We start from the raw sequence: 24,672 nt of genomic DNA, 5'->3' as shown, positions 1-24,672 counted from the left end.
ATAGATGCAAGTGTCTCATCACATGGGTTTAAGTGTCTAACCATAGATGCAAGTGTCTCACCATGGGTTTAAGTGTCTAACCATAGATGCAAGTGTCTCACCATAGGTTTAAGTGTCTAACCATAGATGCAAGTGTCTCACCATGGGTTTAAGTGTCTAACCATAGATGCAATGCATAGGTTTAAGTGTCTAACCAGTGTCTAGGTTTAAGTGTCTAACCATAGATGCAAGTGTCTCACCATGGGTTTACGTGTCTCACCATAGATGCAAGTGTCTCACCATGGGTTTAAGTGTCTAACCATAGATGCAAGTGTCTCACCATGGGTTTAAGTGTCTAACCATAGATGCAAGTGTCTCACCATGGGTTTAAGTGTCTAACCATAGATGCAAGTGTCTCACCATGGGTTTAAGTGTCTAACCATAGATGCAAGTGTCTCACCATAGGTTTAAGTGTCTAACCATAGATGCAAGTGTCTCACCATAAGGGTTTAAGTGTCTAACCATAGTCTCACCATAGTGTCTCACCATGGGTTTACCATGTCTAACCATAGATGCAAGTGTCTCACCATGGGTTTAAGTGTCTAACCATAGATGCAAGTGTCTCACCATGGGTTTAAGTGTCTAACCATAGATGCAAGTGTCTCACCATAGGTTTAAGTGTCTAACCATAGATGCAAGTGTCTCACCAAGTGTTTACCATAGATGTGTCTCACCATAGATGCAAGTGTCTCACCATGGGTTTAAGTGTAACCAACCATAGATGCAAGTGTCTCACCATGGGTTTAAGTGTCTAACCATAGATGCAAGTGTCTCACCATGGGTTTAAGTGTCTCTCACCATAGATGCAAGTGTCTCACCATGGGTTTAAGTGTCTAACCATAGATGCAAGTGTCTCACCATAGGTTTAACCAAGTGTCTAACCATAGATGTGCAAGTGTCTCACCACAGGTTTAAGTGTCTAACCATAGATGCAAGTGTCTAACCCATGGCAAGTTTAAGTGTGTCTAACCATAGATGCAAGTGTCTCACCATGGGTTTAAGTGTCTAACCATAGATGCAAGTGTCTCACCATAGAGGTTTAAGTGTCTAACCATAGATGCAAGTGTCTCACCATGGGTTTAAGTGTCTAACCATAGATGCAAGTGTCTCACCATAGGTTTAAGTGTCTAACCATAGATGCAAGTGTCTCACCATGGGTTTAAGTGTCTAACCATAGATGCAAGTGTCTCACCATAGGTTTAAGTGTCTAACCATAGATGCAAGTGTCTCACCATAGGTTTAAGTGTCTAACCATAGATGCAAGTGTCTCACCATAGGTTTAAGTGTCTAACCATAGATGCAAGTGTCTCACCACAGGTTTAAGTGTCTAACCATAGATGCAAGTGTCTCACCATAGGTTTAAGTGTCTCACCACATAGATGCAAGTGTCTCACCACAGGTTTAAGTGTCTAACCATAGATGCAAGTGTCTCACCATGGGTTTAAGTGTCTAACCATAGATGCAAGTGTCTCACCATAGGTTTAAGTGTCTAACCATAGATGCAAGTGTCTCACCATAGGTTTAAGTGTCTAACCATAGATGCAAGTGTCTCACCATGGTTTAAGGTTTAAGTGTCTCACCACAGGTTTAAGTCTAACCATAGATGCAAGTGTCTCACCATAGTGGTTTAAGTGTCTAACCATAGATGCAAGTGTCTCACCATGGGTTTAAGTGTCTCACCATAGATGTCTAACCATAGAAGTGTCTCACCATGGGTTTAAGTGTCTAACCATAGATGCAAGTGTCTCACCATAGATGCAAGTGTCTAACCATAGATGCAAGTGTCTCACCATAGGTTTAAGTGTCTAACCATAGATGCAAGTGTCTCACCATAGGTTTAAGTGTCTAACCATAGATGCAAGTGTCTCACCATAGGTTTAAGTGTCTAACCATAGATGCAAGTGTCTCACCATAGGTTTAAGTGTCTAACCATAGATGCAAGTGTCTCACCACAGGTTTAAGTGTCTAACCATAGATGCAAGTGTCTCACCATAGGTTTAAGTGTCTAACCATAGATGCAAGTGTCTCACCACAGGTTTAAGTGTCTAACCATAGATGCAAGTGTCTCACCACAGGTTTAAGTGTCTAACCATAGATGCAAGTGTCTCACCATAGGTTTAAGTGTCTAACCATAGATGCAAGTGTCTCACCATGGGTTTAAGTGTCTAACCATAGATGCAAGTGTCTCACCACAGGTTTAAGTGTCTAACCATAGATGCAAGTGTCTCACCACAGGTTTAAGTGTCTCACCACAGGTTTAAGTGTCTAAACATAGATGCAAGTGTCTCACCATGGGTTTAAGTGTCTCTGGTGCTCCCTTCACTGTGGCCATGTAGTCCGTCTCCATGGAGCCTGGCGCTGTGTGACCAGCTATCACCGACATTCTCTTGAGGGCGCTGGAGAAGTGGAATCTGTGGAAGATCTTCATCCCATGGGTCTTCTTCTTCTGTGGAACCACAGCCTCACCTAAAGAGGAGAAAACAAGATGGAAGTCAGACGAAATAGAAATGTCCTAATCACATATTTGTCTGAAGGATGCCATCACAAATCAAAGGACATGTCCCTCACAGACTAGCAGACATCGCCATCACAGATCAGACAACCTCTCCTCCACAGATAAGGCAACCACTGTTCCTACCTTTAGTGAGTGTCCACTCTACAGCATTGAGAGTGGCTTTCTCCAGCGGGTCTCCCACCATCTCATCATCCAGCTGTACCAGAGAATGGCATGTTGCCATCACCTGCGCCGTCTCCAGGGGAGCTTCTTGTGCCGAGATGATCTCTGACCCACTAACAATAGTACAGAACAAGTCTCAGATCTACTTCAAATATAAGAGGACAATCTATAAATCACTGATAATATTTACATGAAGAAAGTGAGTGGTGAGTGAGTGACTTTACATTTACGTCTCTTTTCCAACAATATCATGGTGGGGGACACCACAAATGGGCTTCACATAATTTACCCATGTGGGGAATCATACCCCGATCTTTGGCGAACGAAGATGAGCAAACGTGTTAACCGCTAGACTAACCCACCGCCCCCACATGAAGAAAGTACTTCAGTTTGTCACATCTGACACAGCTTTTGATACTAAGGTGGTTCCTTGAAGTTTGCTCCCAAAATATTAATCCAAAGAGACCCTAAATCTTTAACTTTAAGCAAAAGAGACAAGAAAAGAGTTTCACACTTTACCTCGAACACTGCACTAGCAATATGAGATGACACCAAATCTGAGAGAACCACTGATAGTGTACAGCATCCGATCCAGTACTTACTTGAGGCCAGCTACACCCTCCACCACAAGGTTGTCACTTGTCAGAGTGCCAGTCTTGTCAAAACAGCAGATGTCTACTTTACCCGCGAAGGGTATACGGAAGGGCTCTGTGCAGTACACATCTACAACATGCATCAAAGACTGGTCAGTAGGTGTCACGTGTGAACCGCTATATATTCCAATATGGACAAAGGGAGACCACCCATTTGAAAACCATTAAAGTTATCTCCCTTTCCATTGCATGAGCAAGTAAATGGATCACAGAACATGCTGGACACAATTCATTGTCTTTTAAACATGATGAACTTTTTGACAAGTTCCATAAAACCATGTGTCTACATACACAGTTTAGTGAGAGCCAGCAGCGATGTGTTGACAGCTAGAGACAGTTCTATAGGCAGCTCCGGCGGTACTACAGAAGTCAGGATGAGAGTACACTCCAAGAACAACTTGTAGCGGTTTCGGTCAGGATTTTTGGTTCCTGAAACACAACAAAACAACGTGAAATACTCATCCATAGTCACCCTTATCTGAAAACTTCTGGTTCTCAAATATTTCTTAGCAGTTGTTTAACCATGCTCATGATGTGAATAGATCTGCTAGCAAAGTGTAATTTTTCGTAGTCTGAGTTTCCAAGCAGCAGAATATGCCTCAGCTAGATGGTATAATTTCTGCCATGTGTTTAGTTCAATGCACCTTTAAACAGCATTTTCATAAAATCACGAATATATCATGAAAGACCAATGTTCCAATGTGAAGAAATCGATGGTGAACACAAGCACAGGGGTGGGACTGAGGTCCAAATCTTGGCAAACATATTAATCATAAGATTATGTCAACAATTAGGTAAACTACATTCAGGATATTATCATCTGAGTATTAAACCAACCACAGCCAGTATTCAAATATTTACAGGATCAGACTTGAATCAGAATAGAAATTAAAGCACCTTCTATCCAGACATAACTGGCTGCAGTGACGGCAAAGATGAGGAGAAACAGGATGAAGCAGAATGTCTCGAGGTTGTTGGCCGTCACTCTCTTCACACCGAACAGGATTGAGCGCAGCAGCTTGCCCTGAGATGTGTTGAAACTATGCCGCAACACGAACGCGATACACCCATTGTCACTAGCTGAAACACAGTGAAGGTGATTAGTACTATTGATGAGGATCTAGTTTAAGTTGGGTTTTAGCAATATTCCAGCAATATTATGGCAGGGGACACCAGAAATGGGCCTCACACATTATACCCATGTGGGGAATCAAATCTGGGTCTTTGGCATGACAAGCGAACGCTTTAACTACTTGGCTACCCCACCACCCTGAGGAAAGCCCAGAACAATGCAGGATAATTGAATCTGGACCAGACAATCCATTGATCAACAGCATGAGCATTGATCTTGTTACAATGGCCCTCAGGTCCTGGTAACAGACATTTTTAAGAAAATTCTATCCAGTCCAACTGTAACAAATGTTGACTGAATAAGTGCTCACATTTGAGTCCCGGTCCGGTCTTGCTCGGAGGCGAGTGCTGCACCACCTTCGTACCGCCATACAGGACATGCAGTTTACCGTCATGCTCCAGGTCAAACACGTGATCAATGTCCATGTTCTCTACCGGTTCCTGTAAATACCAATAGTCCATGAGTTGTCAGCAATTTGGAAAATTGAAAAGAAATCAATCAGTGATTTTGCACCCATTCTTATCACTGATCACAGAACCATTACTGATAAATGAACCCTTGAAAACTGGCTTAGACAGGGTATCAGCATGACCAGGGTATAGCAAAGAAACATAAGGCGACAATTCCTCTGAAACAATTCTTCTTTATAATTTCACCAACATAAATATGTAAAGAGTGATAGAAAACATTCCAAAAATCACCTCAGCTTTGTTCTGATAAAAACACTTCCATGCAGAAAACATTTTAAAGAACAAATTACTATTTCATCCAACAAATGATTAACACTTTACTCATCTCCTTTAATTTCCCACCTTCTGACAAGATAAAATTACCAAATCAAGTCATACAAAAAGTCTCCACTGAATGTCTTACTGGCTGGATCATACAATCAGTTTGTTTAGCATTCATACATAGGATAGACTAAAACAATGAAATGATTATTATTATATGCCACCAGTTATTTGTGTTTGCCACAGACCTTCATGACTGGCACAGATTCTCCTGTCAACATGGACTCATCTACTATACAGGGCCCCCTCAGTAGCAGCATATCACATGGCACGAGGCGGTCGTCCTGGGATCGCCCTGCAACAGAGTCAGGTGTGAAACTCAACCCAATATTGTTTACCACAAACTTTCAAACCTCTCCACAAGATATGTTGTCACCTGACTGACTATGAAATCTCTCGTCAGAATGAATATAAATTATTGTTGCTTGTTTCTGTATCACCAATATTAAAGCTATTTACGACGGGGCTCGGAGTTTTCTATCTATAGGTACAGGATTTATAAAACCCTACTCTGATGATTTACTTGTTTCACTATTCCAGAGACCGACACCGTGGTGTAGTGGTTGGAGTGTCCGCCCGGAGAGCGGAAGGTCATGGGTTCGATCCCTGACCGCGTCATACCAAAAGACTTTAAAAATGAAATTTTTAAAGTAAAATTAATATTTTTATACTTATCCTGACTCATGTTTATTTGCTTGTCTTCTTCTTCTGGCGAACCTAGTGGAACACTTGTATCTCCCAATTGAAGTTCCCTTCAATAAAAAATCACTCATTAGTACTGACCAGGAGTTACCTCCCTTCCACAAGCTGGCCCGGGGCGAGGGAGCCACCCTGAACCCACGTGCCTCTCTCTCTCCTCATATACTGAGCCCAACACCTGAATTTCCAGGAAATCCAAAGTGTTAAGTGGGAGGACGGAGGGAGAGGCCACCTCATGAGTCAGGATAAGTATAAAAATATTAATTTTACTCTCAAAAATTTCATATTTTTTCTTATCCTGACTCATGTTTATTGCTTGTAGAATCCTAATGAATAGGAGGTGGGATTATATATACTTTGGATTTTACTAATTAGTGATTTGAACTGAGATAATTGTAATAACCCTAAGGGAACTTCATGAAGGCACTGAACTGAATTCCTGCTGTTAACTTATCAGTTGCCATATATAGGGTTATTACAATTTACTGAATATAATAAAGTATATAGAACATTAATTAAGCTAAAGCTATTAATGTGATAGTATAAACTGTTGATAGTTTATAATGAATACTTTTATAAGAACCAAAGTAGTAAGCTTACAATATGCATATATGTAAGTTATAACAGAATTGTGCTTAAGGTATAATGATACTTTAAGCTGTATAATAGTAACCAACTACTGAGAGTTTGTTAACTAATACATGTTATGAAATGAACATATGACTGAGCTTAAGGATTGAAACTTAAGCTGAACATATATATAATAGTAGAACTCCTAAGAGTTGTAGGCATATATATAGTATGGTTATAGAACTGTGCTCAAGATATAATTAACTTTAGCAACCTAAATAGCCAAAACAACTCCATAGAGTTTGTTAGCTATTACATTTTATAATGTAACCATAATGCTTAAAATATGATGAAACTTAAGCTAAGTATATGATAGTAAAAACTCTTTAGAGTTCGTTAGCTAATATACTTATATGATATAAACACAGTACTGAGCTTTAAGATATGAATAAACTTAAGCTACATATATAATAGCAAAAAGCTCCGTAGAGTTTGTTAGCTAATACATGTTATAATGTAACCATAATGCTTAAGATATGATGAAACTGAAGCTAAGTATATGATAGCAAAAAACTCTTTAGAGTTTGTTAGCTAATATACTTATATGATATAAACATAGTAATGAGCTTAAGATATGAATAAACTTAAGCTATATATATAATAGCAAAAAACTCCATGAGAGTTTGTTAGCTAATATATTTATAATGTAACCATAGTACTGAGCTTAAGATATGATTAACTTAAGCTAAATATATAATAACAAACTCCGTAGAGTTGTTAGCTTACATATTGTATGATATAATAACCATAGTACTGAGCTTAAGATAATAAATTGAACTTAAGCAAAATATATATAGCATGTAGCTATTTAGTACTGTTATAAGATAAGTAAAATTCTGTAAGATGGACTTATCTTCTCCGAGGAACTGTCAACTGTTGTGCGAGGACCATGGGACCGAATAGGTGGATACCTGAGACGTCCTCGGTGGTGATATCTCTCAGATAGTGGTTGGCAAACACCATATCGGATCTCCAGAAATAACCCTCCATTATTCCAAAAGCATTTGTGTAGAGCAATTGTAGATGTTAGCGCTCTAATATTATGAGGATTAGAAGCTCATGGAGGGTAGAGTCCTACAGTCTTGTAGGCACGTAGTATGACAGTTCTGATCCAAAAGGAGATATAGTAGTACGTGAGACTTTCGTCTGCGTAGCTTGATAGAGGAAATAAATCTCTTGCATTTTCCCTCCTGTTTGGCTCGGTGGAGATATATTTTCAGTGCTGTTACTGGCCATCGTGATAGATTCATCGTATCATGGGGTTCAAGTATATCATCAAAGCGTGTTCATAAACCTCACTTGTGAGGTGTTGGAGCACTATATTCAGATCCCAAGTTGGAGCGTGAACTTCCGTTTTAATCCTCCAATCGAAAGCTCGTAGCAGGCGCAGTAACTGGAGTTAGGTTAACTTGACGCCCGTTCTCAGTTATGATAGAGCTATTGCTGCAAGATAGGTGGACAAGCTGAGCCTTATAAAATCTTAGTCTGACGTAGATAACATAAGTAGTCCGCCACTTGAGGATGAGTAGCATATCTAGCTGTAAATCCTTCCTTTGCAGCATAATTGACAAAACTGTGCCATTTGTCATCGTATAAGTTGCCAGTTGAGTTACGCAGGGCAAGTTAGACTGCTTTGCCGCTCTGGCTGAATAACTTGTTTTTCAGACACGACTTGATACAATCCATATGTGAAGTTGGAATATATCTGGCTTTCCGTGCGCTTGTTTGGTGTGCGGATGTATTAACAGATTCGAGCACTCTGTAAGATGTAGTATTGGTTGTCCGATTTCTTGAATAAGAGTTGGAAACCACTTCCTCGCTGGTCAGTAGGCCGTGACCAAAATCAGATGGAGGCTCTGCTTTAGACTGATTTAGAGTAAACTTGTGAGAATAACGCTGGTGGCGGAAAAGCGTACGCGTTGAGATCTTCCCACGATATGCTTAGTGCGTCTATTGCCAATGCTAGTGGGTCTGGAACTGGCGATACGAATGTTGTCAGTTGTTTGTTGAATCGAATGGTAAATAGGTCTATTAGTGTTCCTTGATAATTTGAGTGAATATCTCTGTATGGAGCATTCATTCTGTCGGCGATGGTATGTGTGACCGAGAGAGAGCGTCTGCTATCACATTCTTTGCTCCTGGAATGTGATATGCTCTGACATGTATGTTGAGATTGTTGATTAAATCGACGGGGACCTGGTTGAGCTTAGTTTGTTCACATAAAACGCCACTGTCGAATTGACTGTGTGAATCATCCACTGGGTATACTGTAGTAAGTTGCTCCAGTGTATTAAGGCGTTTATTACTGCTTGCATCTCTAGCAGATTTATGTGTAATTGCTCTCTTGATTGCTTATAGCCTTGATGCTGTCCTGTTGGCAAGATGGGCTCCCCAACCTTATAGTGACACATCTACGTAGAGAAGTGTTATCGATTCCAGCTCTATTAACGAGACACCTATTCAAACATTCGATCTCTTGGTGCATCATAGTAGATGAGGTTTGACCTGAACCGATGAATTGAGCGGTAGAGATTCGTCTAGATGCTTAATTGCTGATGACTTGTAACGGATGTAATTGTAGTCTGCCTCTGTCTGTCATGTCTTGAGCTGAGCTGAAGTGCGTAACCCCAACAGACTCTGTCACTGTCGTAGTGGTAGCGGAGATAGTAAGGCATGTGGAAATGACTGTTGGATCTTGATCCATGGTCCTCGGTACAATTATACGATTCTGGCGCTGTTACAAATCAAAACCTAGAAATAGCAGATCTTCGCGAAGGTTCTAGGTCCAACTTAAGTAGGTTTACTAACCATCTAGTTGTGTTAGTAGCTTGATGATGAATTCAACTGTAGTCTGAGGCGCTATGGATTTGGATCCATTTGTATCCTGTCGTCGAGGTAAATTAAGCTGCGAAGCGCTTGACGATGTAGATGCATAACCAGGGGTGACTGCCATCGTTGAACTTTATGTAAAAATCGTCTGACTGCCCGTGTCCTCGTCCTTACTTGACAGGGAGGTCTCTAACCTCAAGAAGGCAGCCCAATCATGAAGGTTTAGATTAGCTGGACTGTAAGGAGACTTGCTCGTTCACTGATATATTGTTGTCACTTGCAACCTAAGTGTTGAACTGTGAATTATGATCGACCTCTGCGAGGGCGTTGTCCATCTCTGTCCAATCAGAACAAGGCATTTTGATTCTGTCCAGTAATCGCCAGCTGTGGCGTCACGGTGTATCAGGAAAGGAACCTTGTTTAATATAGTGCGTCGTTGATATTAGAACAATCATCGGTCTTCACCGTAACTTCCCAAAGTTACCCGAGTGACCACGTGTTCTACGAGGGTTGATGGTGCTTGTAGCTGAAACCTCCGGTAGCGAAATACCTCGCTCTGTAATATTAATGCTGGGTAAGTTATTTTCCAGGCTGTCGTGAAAGTAACTTCAGTCTTGAAGATAATTCGACTTCCTTATATAAGGTTCAATAACCTTTGCAAGTTGTCAGCTTGTAGACTGTTAAAGCTGAACTTGTTGTACATATTACTTCTGAGGAAATGGTTGACGATTATGAGTTTTACTAAAGCTGTAACAAGACTGCTGTTCAATTCTCGTTTTGAATTGTCTGCAGATCTGCGTAATGGTCGCATGTAGATAATCGTATCGTCGTAGGTAGGTAGTCGGCTTTTGAAGATCCCTAATTAGGCTCTTCATCCGTTGATAAATTAATACAGCGGCGTTGTGTGTTGTAAATAGCCTGTGCAATTGTCTGGCGTAGGCTTGTAGGCGGACATATGGCTTACAGTTGATAAACAACTCATGTGATGTCTTGAGCGGACTGGCAATTGGCTATATATGGCCAGTGGCTAGTATATGGAGACCAACGGAGGAGACTTCCTCGCTGACACCCGAGGATTTCTTGAAAGATCTCAAGATAGCGCTTCTAGATCTTCTGGGTGAAATGAACTTGGAGCCACTTAGCCTTGACCTTCGCGAAATCGAAGATCAGAGTCCGATCAATATATGGCCGCTTGCCGTGAATCGACCTCTGTGTTCTACAGGGTGTGGGCTCGTGGCGCTCCTTCAATCTTAAATGATACCATCGTCTTCCTCTGGCGTATGGTGTGATATGTCGGAGGATTCGATCTGTAAGAAGATCTATGTGAGGACTGAGAGGAGAACGGACTGGACGATTGGCTAGTGTATGTAGACCTTGAAGAAGACATCCTTCGCTGAAACTGTGGGCTTTGAGAACGGTGATGGCCATGCAGCGCTCTGGACTTCTCGAGCGTTGAGGGCTACATGGAAGCATCCTCTAAGCGTTGTAGAACCACGCAACCTTCGCGTCTTGCGTCTTGTCTGGAGTCAGTGTCGATCCGACATATGAGTGCTGGTTTGCTGCGAGCGCCCATACCGTACATGACAAGGTGCGTGCTAGGGCGAAGCACTCCTTCTCCGAAGCCTCTTGCAAAGGGTCAGGCTCTAGCTCCTCCCTCGAGGCGGCCTGGGATACCTTATGCAAAAGAGCTCACTCCGGCAGGGTTGCCTGTTGCTTCGCGGAGAGGCGGCGTCTATGGGCTCAGGGGCCCTACGCGAAGTCAAGGCGGGCTCTGGGGCCCTGTATGACTTAGTATGGGGTGGGCTCTGGGGCCCGTGGCTCTGAGGCCTCTGTAAGCCGTAACGGTCTTCCATCAGCCTCATGATTTGGTTGACCAGGTCGTCTGGGATGGTCTGCGCTGGCGTTGAGGGTGTCCTCTCTGTGATAGTGACGGGACCCTCAGTTATAATCTCCGGCGTCAGCGTAGGCATCTCTGATAATTTACAAACAGTGCAGATTTTTATTAACGCAAACTGCTGAGCAAACACGGCGAACCGTGAATCAAGCAGCAGAAACACGAATAATTATCAATGCATGTTGAATGATACTAGTTACACCTCTATAGATGAATATAAGAGGTAACAAACTAAATATAAATAAAGGATATAGTGTGCAGGGAGACACAGGTGCTCTCACGTCTTGCTCACTGGGTGAAGAAGGAGAGAGTGAGGCACGTGGGTTCAGGTGACGCCCTCGTTCCCGCGCTTGTGGAAGGGAGGTAACTCGTGGTCAGTACTAATGAGTGATTTTTTATTGAAGGGAACTTCAATTGGGGGATACAAGTGTTCCACTAGGTTCGCCAGAAGAAGAAGACAAGCAAATAAACCTGAGTCAGGATAAGAAAAAATTATGGTACTTGTTGGTCCCTGCCTGGCGCATTTATGGGTACAACAAGTACTTGTCGGCTCAGAGTCAGTATAATGTGTCTGAGTGGGATATTCATGCTTCACTGCGGCATGGTATCTCAGTGGGCTAGCACTATAAACCAGCTTCAGTCTGGGCTAGTACAAGCAGCCGCACATACACACGCATGCACGTCGTCATATGAGTGAAATATTCTCAAGCACGACGTTAAACCCAATTTCACCTCACTATTCCAGTACTGTGAAACAGGAGCAATTGATTTCAAGAGCATCTCAGATTCCAATATTGAGTGAATTACAATGAACAATGAACAGATGTTGACATAACAACACCTTGGAGTCAGATAAAGCCGAAGGTTAAGAATGTCTAATGTTTACCACTTTGCTGAAACCCGGGAGCACTCACTGCCACTGACAAACCTAGGATCATAACCAGTGCAAATCTTGGATTCAAACCCACAATCAAAATAACCTAAGGGACATAACTCTGCAATTATAACAAGGTTCCATGTGCTCCAAAAAGGTGAAAGATGCTTCTTATGTCTGATCAACAACAGACACGTCTCATCATATATCTCACCTATTGAGATTATGTCACCCGGAACTATTTCATCAGACAAAGTCCGCAGCCACTTTCGGTTCCGATAGGCCTGAAACATGGAAACATGAGTTGACCAGGTTTTACTTAGTTTTTAACATCATAAACCAGGAGAGGGACGTCTTGACTTTACTTCTTAATTTTGGACATTGCTGACCAATAAAAACATCCACCTAGTTTTGAAAAGCTGTATAAGACAATGTTTACAATGTCTCCTGACTCAACTCTGGCTCGCTAGCCCATGGCTAGTAAAAATCCAGTCGAACCATTAAATCTTCAAAGTCACTGGCCAAACAGGCTAGTGAATTTTCATGGGGTCATTTTGTAAATATATCACTCTCTCCGACTTGTTAAGTTATAATATACTTTAAAATCATGCCAGATTATGGCCTGATAAATGTTTATCATATTAGCAGCTTAATGATGAAACCTGTGTCATGTAGGCAATATCTTATTCTCATTTCTGTATTCATTTGCTTAGTTTCTACATTCAGATTTCGGTCTAGTGAATTATCTTGTTGGCTGGTAACTTTCATAGCTAGCCCAACTGGGTAGCAAATTTAGAAAATATTTCACACACTGATCATCACCTGCATAACATAGGGTTTATTCCCCATCTTCCTGATCTCCGACATGTTGCGCAGCTGCTGTTGTACGAGCGTGGCCTCGAACGCTATCAACATGAACAGCGTGAACACACTGTAGTACCAGTACTCGTCCAGGCACCACAAACCCACGCAGAACACTTGGAACACGAAGAACGGAGCAGTGGCTCTCTCACTGAACAGCTCCATGAAAGCTGGGATGTCCATTGTCATGCTAGAATGACGGAATGGTAAACATGGTAGTGCCACAAACTGGAGTAGTGTTTCTTACAAATAATAGATAAACTGTATCATGAGCATTCTACTAATGAATTCACAATGCCATTCAGAAAGTGGCCAAATGTAACATATGTTATATTTGGGATTACACTTTCTTAGTAAAGTACAGATTCTAGTACTTTTGTTTGCTTGAGTCCCATCCGGATTCGAACCCACACCCTCAGAGTCAGGCACCTAATCGTCAGCACACAAAGTCAGCCGCCTAACCCGCTCAGCCACAGCGTCTTCCACCATAATAACTTGTTATTAAACCACTAATCTGATTGGTGGTTTGGAAAGATCATGTTTACTAAACACAAAGTTTATTATTGGGATCATTACTCTTTGAATTATGCTAAGTCATATCTCAGAATTTCAACATCTGTGGGTGCCCCCTCACACATATCACAATAGCCTTACAAATGACACAATTGGTAACATGTTGTATTTGGGATTACTCTTTCTCAGAAAAGTACAGATTCTAGTACTCTTTTAGGGTAAGTCCTATATGGGATTTGAACCCACACACTCCAAGTCATGAACCAAAGTTAAGCCAAACAGAGTCAGCGATCTAACCTACTCAGCCACCACAGCTTTCACAAAAATCGAGTTGGGCATGATAACACTCATCAACCAAGTCACCATGACAACCTCCAATCAGTTAGTCACCTCATACAAGCATAGGTTGATGGTAATCAATTCTAAATCTGAATCAAGAACACTGACTTGTTGAGTCCAAACTTGGACTCTGCCGCCTTCATCTCCCCTTCATCCTGGTACCCCTTCCACTCCATGTAATACTTGATGCTGTGGTTGTCGGGGAAGGACAACGTGTAGAACTGTTTCCGCTCCTCTGCATCATACAGGTATTTCGTTTTCTGGAAGTTGAACCATATCTCCTCCCCTTTCTCCTTCTGAAGACAAAATTATTTGTTGTTTGGATACAGAATTATTATAGGATGCTTTTTTTTACATAGAGTAAATCTAAGCACAATAACCATTATAAAGGACTTAGATACCTTGGTTTTCGAAAAGAAATTCAATAATCGAAATTATATTGCTACACTTGTTTTCAATCGTTAATGAAGCAAGATATATTCAACATATCTTCCAACATGCCATTTAAAGGTTTTCATGAAGACACGGCAGTCCCAAGCATCAACTAAATCATTACACTGCATCTGTCTCAAACGAGTCAAAGCTGTTATGATAAAGCCACACAAAGGCAAGACATAAAACATTATCCTTATTCAACATCTTACTAATTGCAATGATAACTTCATAGTTTGTTTACTTTACCTTTTGGTGATGCAATCGAATAAGTTCTGTAGATCCATTATTTGGTGTGGGCACAACTTTCACCCAGGATGCCTTGAATGGACTGGTTTCCTGTTGAAAGTTGAATAAGTTGATTAACGTGAAAGTATAGCCTTGATCAATACATTAAGTGGTTTTGTTGTTGAAATAGTCGATCAAATTCTGAGGCTCAGACTGGCAAGGAGTGTAACTGATCACTTAATCAATCAAAAATCAGATTTAAAAGGTGTGACATATTTACGCTATGGTGAACATTCACTGAAAGACCCCAAGCACCTAAAATAGTGTAACAATCACTTTACCAGTAAAATACCAGCATTGATCATGTTGATAGGATAATTTTTTAAACTCTTGAATCCAAGCAATATTTTTGTGATATGGATATATCCAGTCAAATGTTAGCAGTTTTCAATACACATGATCCATTAGAAGACATGTATTAAGTGATCATGCTTTTACAAAATAAATGAAAATGGGCTTCTTGTTGTGATTTTAAAAAGCAGCATTATGAAGAATTTGTATAGCCTTATTCTGAACGGTTATGTACTTGTTAGATATATGGTGGATTATTTAAATTGGAACTCTTAACTTTCCGCACAACTATAAGACATGAGATTTATATTCATAATTTTCATAAGCTAATTTCAAAAGACATTTAAGATAATATTTACACATTATTTGAGATATTTAAGATTTAAATAGATATTTGTTTGCTGTTTAACAGTAATATTGCTGTCATAAAACAATGTTTAATTTCATCTCACAAGTCTTAACTGTTGCTGAATGACAATTCTAACTCTGATTTTCAAAGGGATGAGAATAGTGAGATGTGTTCTTTGAACCTTCCTGTGCAAGCTCATGGCAACTCAGTTTCCATTACATGTAAATCATAAATGATTCATATCAGATGAACCCGAGTACATTTACTGATCACCAAAATATGTTGATTGACAAATTAGGAGCTAACTTAACATTAATCAAGGAAAGAGAAGTTTTAAAAAAAGAATTTACTACTAGCCTTCAAATTAATAAACACATCACTGTTAACTCCACATAATTTCTTTCATGTCACTTGAATACAGAATTACATCTGTTTAATCACAGTGTGCGAAAAAGTTTCCAAATAATGCTACCCAGGCGGGCAAGCTATGCCTGAAAGTTACTTGCCCACAAAATAATTCACTTGACGAAATTTGAATGTAGACACAGATTTCATCATTAAACTGCTAATATGATGAACATTTTTATCAGGCCATAATCTTGCATGATTTAAAAGTGAATTTAACTTAATCGGTCGGAGAGAGTGATATATTTACAATATGATCCCACGAAAATTCAATAGCCAGTCGGGCCAGTGACTGTGGAGATTTACTGGTCTGGCTGGATTTTTACTAGCCACGGGCTAGCGGGCCAACAGTTATTTCACACACTGAAGCACAGTGAAGTGATGTTAAACAGCATTTCCTATCAGTAAAACTCCAGCCATAGGCATATGACGATCATAACGATGGTTTGAGAATATTTAATATGTCTAACCTGACATGGCTCATAACTGACAAAAACACCGCCAGCAAGTAGCAGTGAATGAACAACACAACAAGCATCAAACTGCACTTCTTTGGATTGTTTGTGCCCGGTTATAACCAATGACTCCAAAACAGCCCCAAGTTATATCCTATTTCAGGAATTACTCATAGACTTCCATATGAAATGAAAACTGATTTTCAGGGTTTAATTGTTCAGTTTGTTATTACTTGAAATTAACACAATGTGACCCTGATAAGAAGGAACTGTAAAGCAATTGAAACCAATGACCAAAGATCTATCACTGGCCATATGGAACCCAAATTTCGTGAAAGTGCAAAGTCTTAGCTTAAAGTGACACATTAAGTGAGTTGTATGATATATTTTACTCAGCTTAGGAAATATAGGCACAATGTGTATCCATTCTTACTTTAGAGCATGTGAGAGCACATCTCACATGGATCGACCACAAACAAAACAACGCCGTCAGAATCTGCACTAAGCCGATGATTGCCAGAGCTATCAAACCGCCCTCGTAGTAATCTTGAATTCCATAGACAGTGGCCCACGTATAAAACCAAGCTATATAAATGCAAATAAAAGGCGCAACATATCCATGCAATGCTACATGTCGAATATTATAGTAGGAAACAGATTGGATCTCGTCATTTAAGGGCGCAGCCATCTTGAAGTTTCCAATACCGCAGTAAATGCTTTCCACAGTTTCGATTCCATGAAAGTTGATAATTAATTCAAGACCACGTCTAATTTGGGACTTGAACTATTGCATCATTGACTATTTCGTCAAATTTGATTATTCTAATAATATATGTTTATCGTTGAAGTGATGAACAATTCGGTTATTTTGCGTAATTTTCTCCGATGTGCAAAACATGTGTTTCTGTTGTGGATGAGGGGTCGTGACTTAGAACGTGTAAGACACAACAGCGATCAGCTACTGACAAGACAACACAATTGCAGGCTTTTACAAAACCGTGGCCATCGCCATTATATTGACCAATATTGTTTACATCTATTTTCTAATGGCAGCTTGTCAATATAGTATATTGATTTAGGTATATTGTGTCCAGTTTGATACGTACTGAAAACACAATCTGATTCCTTTTGTTTTTTAAATTCATGTCTAAACTACAGTGCAGAATCGCGTAGAATGTATAGCCTACAATTAGTTTTATTTAAGTTATTAACAAATACACTATGTATTGAATACAACTTAAAAGCAGCAGCTTCAACTCTATATACATTTTGTAAAATCAGTAGAAACAAAACATATTCCACCATACAATTATGAGTTCTAATTACTTAGGCTCAGAAATGCTATTGACAGAGTTGTCTCTCTTAGTCATGCCAGGATCTGCTGATTATAGGTTCAATGTACCTGCACTGATTATGATCCCTATGACCAATGAATGTAGGATTCACCAAAGTAATATGAATGTCAACAGCCTGCATCCCCTATAATGGCCTTAAATGCCAACCCGTGAAGAAGCAGGTTAGAATTGGTCTTCAGTAACCCATATGCTTATTGTAAGAGGCGACTAAAGGGATCGGGTGGTCAGGCTCCCTGACTTAGTTGACACACGTCGTCTATCCCAACTGCGTAGATCGATGCTCATGACGTTGATCACTGGATTGTCTGGTCCAGACTCGATTATTTAGAGACTGCTGCCATATAGCTGGAATATTGCTGAGTGCGGCATTAAACTAAACTCACTCACTCACTCTGAGTCAGCATACTAATGTCTGTGTGAAGTATCCTTGTTAAACCCTGGCTGAGTGGGCTATCAGTACTAACTGGCATAAGGTAGGACTATGATAAGCATCCACAAACACATCTTCATGCAATAAACGTGAATACATTGTTTAAGCCCTTTACCTCACCCTACCTCACCCTATCACAGACCTGTAGTCAAGTTTCCTGTACACTTTGATACATATCATACTGTGTCTAAGTACTGCATATACTGCATAATTTTGCAGTACAATTTGAAAGTACATGTAGTCCTTATATGTATGTTCTATTATCATATTATTAGCAGCTGTGATGGTATATTTTGTCATGTAGAGTTACCTCCTTTGGCAACATAGCCATGAGACCCACATAAACAGACCATGATGATATAACTGTGTGCAGTGTCAACATTATAAGAAAATTGAACACCACATGTCGATCATTAATATTTTTTTTTGTTTGTTGTTTAATGCAGCATTGAGCAATTTAGCACAATGAAAGACACTTCTTAAGACATTTTGTGTTTACAAAGACTGGATTGTGGAACTAGCTTCCAGTTTAGAAAGAGTGAGTGAGTTTAGTTTTACGCCGTACTAAACAATATTCCAGCTATTCGACGGCAGTCTGTAAGTATTTCGAATCTGGACCAGACAATCCAGTGATTGACATCATCATTCATAGTTATACACCAAAATTAACACCTCTAGTGTTACCATTTTCTTTCAAAAGTTCAAGAACAGTACATTTTAGAATATAGTTAGTCCACAAAACTTCCAGTGTGTCGTGTATGCCTTTGGGATGCAGCATCCATATTACATTAAGGTGGCAATAAACTATACTGGTACCTTATATCATTAACAGGTTTATTCTTATCATCATTATTATGCATGTTACCTCCTTATTCCATCTATGACTGCAGCTACAAGGATGGAGAGGTGACATGTCACAGCGCTTGTCTTCATCTGGAGGGAATGGACGTGAACAAAATGTAGGTGATCCAGGTGATCATGTCTTGTTTGACGTAACCTCAGTGAGAGGGTCAACCTACAGTTGTCATGTTACAGAGGACAGACAGCCTAATGATTACTAAGGACAACTATGTCTTGATTGTGGAAGTGTTTGCCTGGGGAATAGTCTGTCTCCCAGACCATAGAGAATAAATGTTAAAAGGTGTCCAACACAAATCTAGAATGATCATTCAAGTCTACAAGAATTGTTCCTCTTGTATTTTGTCTTTGTATAATTGTAGATATACACTACCCATCAAGGTTTAGACTCACTTAAAACTTTCACTATATGTTATGTACATATATATGGTTACATCGAAGATGAATTTCTTCACTAACTTGTAGGAACCAACTGCAAACTTTATTCGGATGAATTGCACGAGGATCATGCATCAAATTGCTGAAAAGCATGTGCAAATATCATACATGTGAATTGCTGCGTTTTGGTGTGAAGTCTTGTAAAGAATTCGCCAATTTTCACTGGATTTCATAATTTATTGAACTCATGACAATAATCTTTTCAACGTTACGAACGTTAAGATAGTTACTACATTTGTTGCTGTGTTAACACAGTGTCTGTGAATGTTACTAAGACGGTTATGTTTCCACAGTGTCTGTGAATGTTACTAAGATGGTTATGTTTCCAGTGTCTGTGAATCTTACTAAGATGGTTATGTTTCCAGTGTCTGTGAATATTACTAAGATGGTTATGTTTCCACAGTGTCTGTGATTGTTAATAAGATGGTTATGTTTCCACAGTGTCTGTGATTGTTAATAAGATGGTTATGTTTCCACAGTGTCTGTGAATGTTCCTAAGATGGTTATGTTTCCAGTGTCTGAATGTTACTAAGATGGTTATGTTTCCACAGTGTCTGTCAATGTTACTAAGACGGTTATGTTTCCACAGTGTCTGTGAATGTTACTAAGATGGTTATGTTTCCACAGTGTCTGTGATTGTTACTAAGATGGTTATGTTTCGACAGTGTCTGTGAATGTTACTAAGATGGTTATGTTTCCACAGTGTCTGTGATTGTTACTTAAATGGTTATGTTTCCACAGTGTCTGTGATTGTTACTAAGACGGTTATGTTTCTACAGTGTCTGTGATTGTTAATAAGAAGGTTATGTTTCGGTTATGTTTCCACAGTGTCTGTGAATGTTACTAAGAGTGGTTATGTTCTCCACAGTGTCTGTGATTGTTACTAAGATGGTTATGTTTCCACAGTGTCTGTGATTGTTACTAAGATGGTTATGTTTCCACAGTGTCTGTGATTGTTACTAAGATGGTTATGTTTCCACAGTGTCTGTGATTGTTAATAAGATGGTTATGTTTCCACAGTGTCTGTGATTGTTACTAAGATGGTTATGTTTCCTCCACAGTGTCTGTGAATGTTACTAAGATGGTTATGTTTCCACAGTGTCCGTGAATGTTACTAAGATGGTTATGTTTCCACAGTGTCTGTGATTGTGATGTTTCCACAGTGTCTGTGATTGTTAATAAGATGGTTATGTTTCCACAGTGTCTGTGATTGTTACTAAGATGGTTATGTTTCCAGTGTCTGAATGTTACTAAGATGGTTATGTTTCCACAGTGTCTGTGATTGTTACTAAGATGGTTATGTTTCCACAGTGTCTGTGATTGTTACTAAGATGGTTATGTTTCCACAGTGTCTGTGATTGTTAACTAAGATGGTTATGTTTCCACAGTGTCTGTGATTGTTACTAAAATGGTTATGTTTAAGATGGTTATGTTTCCACAGTGTCTGTGATTGTTACTAAGATGGTTATGTTTCCACAGTGTCTGTGAATGTTACTAAGATGGTTATGTTATGTTTCCACAGTGTCTGTGAATGTTACTAAGATGGTTATGTTTCCACAGTGTCTGTGAATGTTACTAGAGAGGTTATGTTTCCACAGTGTCTGTGATTGTTAGTGTCTGTGATTGTTACCTAAGATGGTTATGTTTCCACAGTGTCTGTGATTGTTACTAAGATGGTTATGTTTCCACAGTGTCTGTGATTGTTACTAAGATGGTTATGTTTCCACAGTGTCTGTGATTGTTACTAAGATGGTTATGTTTCCACAGTGTCTGTGATTGTTACTAAGATGGTTATGTTTCCACAGTGTCTGTGATTGTTACTAAGATGGTTATGTTTCCACAGTGTCTGTGAATGTTACTAAGATGGTTATGTTTCCACAGTGTCTAAGATGGTTATGTTTCCACAGTGTGAATGTTACTAAGATGGTTATGTTTCCACAGTGTCTGTGATATGTTACTAAGATGGTTATGTTTCCACAGTGTCTGTGATTGTTACTAAGATGGTTATGTTTCCACAGTGTCTGTGATTGTTACTAAGATGGTTATGTTTCCACAGTGTTACTTAAGATGGTGTTTCCACATGTGATTGTTACTAAGACTGGTTATGTTTCACACAGTGTCTGTGATTGTTAATAAGATGGGTTATGTTTCCACAGTGTCTGTGATTGTTACTAAGATGGTTATGTTTCCACAGTGTCTGTGATTGTTACTAAGATGGTTATGTTTCCACAGTGTCTGTAAGATATGTTTCCACAGTGTCTAAGATGGTTATGTTTCCACAGTGTCTGTGATTGTTACTAAGATGGTTATGTTTACTGTGAATTGTTAAGATGGTTATGTTTCCACAGTGTCTGTGATTGTTACTAAGATGGTTATGTTTCCACAGTGTCTGTGAATGTTACTAAGATGGTTATGTTTCCACAGTGTCTGTGAATGTTACTAAGATGGTTATGTTTCCACAGTGTCTGTGAATGTTACTAAGATGGTTATGTTTCCACAGTGTCTGTGAATGTTACTAAGATGGTTATGTTTCCACAGTGTCTGTGATTGTTACTAAGATGGTTATGTTTCCACAGTGTCTGTGAATGTTACTAAGATGGTTATGTTTCCACAGTGTCTGTGAATGTTACTAAGATGGTTATGTTTCCACAGTGTCTGTGTGAATGTTACTAAGATGGTTATGTTTCCACAGTGTCTGTGAATGTTACTAAGATGGTTATGTGTCTGTGAATGAGATGGTTATGTTCCACACTGAGATGTTACTAAGATGGTTATGTTTCCACAGTGTCTGTGAATGTTACTAAGATGGTTATGTTTCCACAGTGTCTGTGAATGTTACTAAGATGGTTATGTTTCCACAGTGTCTGTGAATGTTACTAAGATGGTTATGTTTCCACAGTGTCTGTGAATGTTACTAAGATGGTTATGTTTCCACAGTGTCTGTGAATGTTACTAAGATGGTTATGTTTCCACAGTGTCTGTGAATGTTACTAAGATGGTTATGTTTCCACAGTGTCTGTGAATGTTACTAAGATGGTTATGTTTCCACAGTGTCTGTGAATGTTACTAAGATGATTATGTTTCCACAGTGTCTGTGATTGTTACTAGGATGATTATGTTTCCACAGTGTCTGTTATTGTCAGTAAGTTGTATATTTTATTGACCAGGAATGCCTCCTTGCAACTGGTGGAGCGTCAGTGTGGCCGCTACCTCAACACCTACGCCACCTGCATTAACAACTTCCCCGAAACTTGGCACCTCGACTGCAACAAACAGAAGCTCAAACTAGCCAGCTGTGCTGAGACGGAGTATGTTGTCACCAATTATATTGTGTTGATTTTCAAGCAAAGTGATAATCACACAGAGATGTAGTATAGGGCACTTTTTGAGCTATTAGGAAATACAGATAAGTGTCTTTACCTTTTGGACTAAATGACATAAATGAAAATTGTAATGTAGGTATTACATGGCATGGTGTTAAGGGCTGACTGAATATGGTTACTGGTTACTGCAGTTGATTAGTCCCTTCTGACTCTATGCTTTTGGAGTCAGTCATGATAGGCAGAGCATAGCTACAATGATATACAGGCCATGGTCATATAACATAATTATTGCTTACTACCAAGGCTTTATGAAAGGTTAACACCTGTGGCTGTGACTGTCACAGACTAACACCTATGTCTGTGTTACAGACTAACACCTATGTCTGTGTTACAGACTAACACCTATGTCTGTGTTACAGACTAACACCTATGTCTGTCACAGACTAACACCTATGACTGTCACAGACTAACACCTATGTCTGTCACAGACTAACACCTATGACTGTCACAGACTAACACCTATGTCTGTCACAGACTAACACCTATGACTGTCACAGACTAACACCTATGACTGTCACAGACTAACACCTATGTCTGTCACAGACTAACACCTATGACTGTCACAGACTAACACCTATGTCTGTCACAGACTACACCTACACTGTCTATATGACTGTCACAGACTAACACCTATGTCTGTCACAGACAACAGACTAACATGTCTGTCACAGACTAACACCTATGTCTGTCACAGACTAACACCTATGACTGTCACAGACTAACACCTATGACTGTCACAGACTAACACCTATGACTGTCACAGACTAACACCTATGTCTGTCACTGACTAACACCTATGTCTGTTACAGACTAACACCTATGTCTGTGTTACAGACTAACACCTATGACTGTCACAGACTAACACCTATGTCTGTGTTACAGACTAATACCTATGACTGTGTTACAGGCCTACAATCAAGAAGATCAAGACAGTCTGTGCAGATCAGTTTGAGAAATACGAGTCCTGCGTGGTGGCCAACCCAGTACATAGTGACCACTGCCAGCCTCAGTTTGACCTGTTCAACAAGTGTGCGCAGACAGTGTCTTCCCACAGTAAGTAGTGCCTGACTCCTGGTCATGATCTCTACTGGTGTAAATCATATATTAGAGTCAGCCACCATCCGTCTTGTAATGAAGATCTATTCCAGGTAAATACATTACACGTGGAGATCCAGGTTACAGTTGGTCTTCAGTAACCCATGCCTGTCATGAGAGGCGACTAACAGGTTCGGGGTCGTTGGTCAGGCTCTCTGACTTTGTTGACACATACCATCGTATCCTAATTGCATAGTTCTATGCTTATGATTTTAAATCACCTGATTGTCTGGCCCAGACTTAATTATTTATGGACTGCCATTATATAAGTTAAATGTTTTTGTCTGTAATGTTAAACAACAAATAAAGAAGCAGGGCATATTGAAAATTGTGGACATGCTTCTCCATAGAAATCATCATCACCACCCCCTAGCTATGAATTATGAATGGTCCCTCATGTATCATCTTCGTGGATTGAAATTCTAGGAGTTCATGTCTATGGTGTATCACATCATCACCTTTCATGTTGTTGTTACAGGTAAAGATGACCAACACACGGGACCTGACCTCAGTATTCTGTAGGGAAGAAAGATGCTCAGCATCAGGACCACTCCTGCGTGTAGAGGTTCAGCGTGTGAGTGAGTGTGTATGTCCACACGCATGGATACTATCAAACTGTGTGTATGTGTGCGTAAATGTTCAAAGTGTCTGTACAAATATACAGCTTTACAGGTCTGGGTGTGTGGTGTCGCTGGTGTGTGGTGGTTTGTATACAAGAGTGGGTTCTGACATATTGCTTAATGAGTTTATCGTTCCAAGAAGTAAGTGAGGACATCCATGCTGTAGACATCCAGACTTTGGAGTCATGCATTCACACAACTGTACATGTTACCACTATATTATCTGTGTATAAACAGAGGACATCCATAAGTGATATTGTATGTTTGATGAACCATGTATGTTGCTGTGTCCAGCTTGTTTATTGTAAGTTGCACTAATGTATTAAAACAGCCGAATCAAGA

At 39.9% G+C, this 24,672-nt stretch overlaps 2 protein-coding genes across 3 annotated transcripts in view; one reads left to right on the top strand and one right to left on the bottom strand.

Moving 5' to 3' along the window:
* Nucleotides 1-16,845, bottom strand: part of LOC124290029 (endoplasmic reticulum transmembrane helix translocase-like) — a 44,211-nt gene extending 27,366 nt beyond the window's left edge. Inside the window, exons 1-12 of the mRNA XM_046726712.1 lie at nt 16,585-16,845; nt 14,613-14,702; nt 14,040-14,227; nt 13,041-13,269; nt 12,433-12,502; nt 5,481-5,587; nt 4,812-4,941; nt 4,267-4,449; nt 3,661-3,798; nt 3,319-3,439; nt 2,678-2,829; nt 2,330-2,505 (exon numbers count right to left, since the gene is read on the bottom strand). Of these exons, the coding sequence (XP_046582668.1) occupies nt 2,330-2,505; nt 2,678-2,829; nt 3,319-3,439; nt 3,661-3,798; nt 4,267-4,449; nt 4,812-4,941; nt 5,481-5,587; nt 12,433-12,502; nt 13,041-13,269; nt 14,040-14,227; nt 14,613-14,702; nt 16,585-16,839 (1,839 nt within the window). The 5' untranslated portion in view covers nt 16,840-16,845. The remainder of the gene's footprint in view (nt 1-2,329; nt 2,506-2,677; nt 2,830-3,318; nt 3,440-3,660; nt 3,799-4,266; nt 4,450-4,811; nt 4,942-5,480; nt 5,588-12,432; nt 12,503-13,040; nt 13,270-14,039; nt 14,228-14,612; nt 14,703-16,584) is intronic.
* Nucleotides 16,846-16,957: 112 nt separating this feature from the next.
* LOC124290055 (coiled-coil-helix-coiled-coil-helix domain-containing protein 5-like) lies at nt 16,958-24,672 on the top strand. Of its 2 annotated transcripts, none has more exons than XM_046726742.1 (5): nt 16,958-17,088; nt 18,827-18,895; nt 22,400-22,540; nt 23,523-23,668; nt 24,183-24,672. In XM_046726742.1, the coding sequence occupies exons 2-5, from the start codon at nt 18,879-18,881 to the stop codon at nt 24,230-24,232; spliced, it is 354 nt and encodes a 117-aa protein (XP_046582698.1). In that variant the 5' UTR covers nt 16,958-17,088; nt 18,827-18,878; the 3' UTR covers nt 24,233-24,672. The 2 variants fall into 2 exon arrangements, with proteins under 2 accessions (XP_046582698.1, XP_046582699.1); XM_046726743.1 differs by having other exon boundaries at nt 16,963-17,088; nt 24,189-24,672.

The sequence above is a fragment of the Haliotis rubra genome, unplaced genomic scaffold (assembly GCF_003918875.1).
Source record: "Haliotis rubra isolate DU_JTF1 unplaced genomic scaffold, ASM391887v1 Scf455, whole genome shotgun sequence".
Classification (NCBI taxonomy): Eukaryota; Metazoa; Mollusca; class Gastropoda; order Lepetellida; family Haliotidae; genus Haliotis; species Haliotis rubra.
This window is presented reverse-complemented; position numbering and strand designations above follow the sequence as displayed.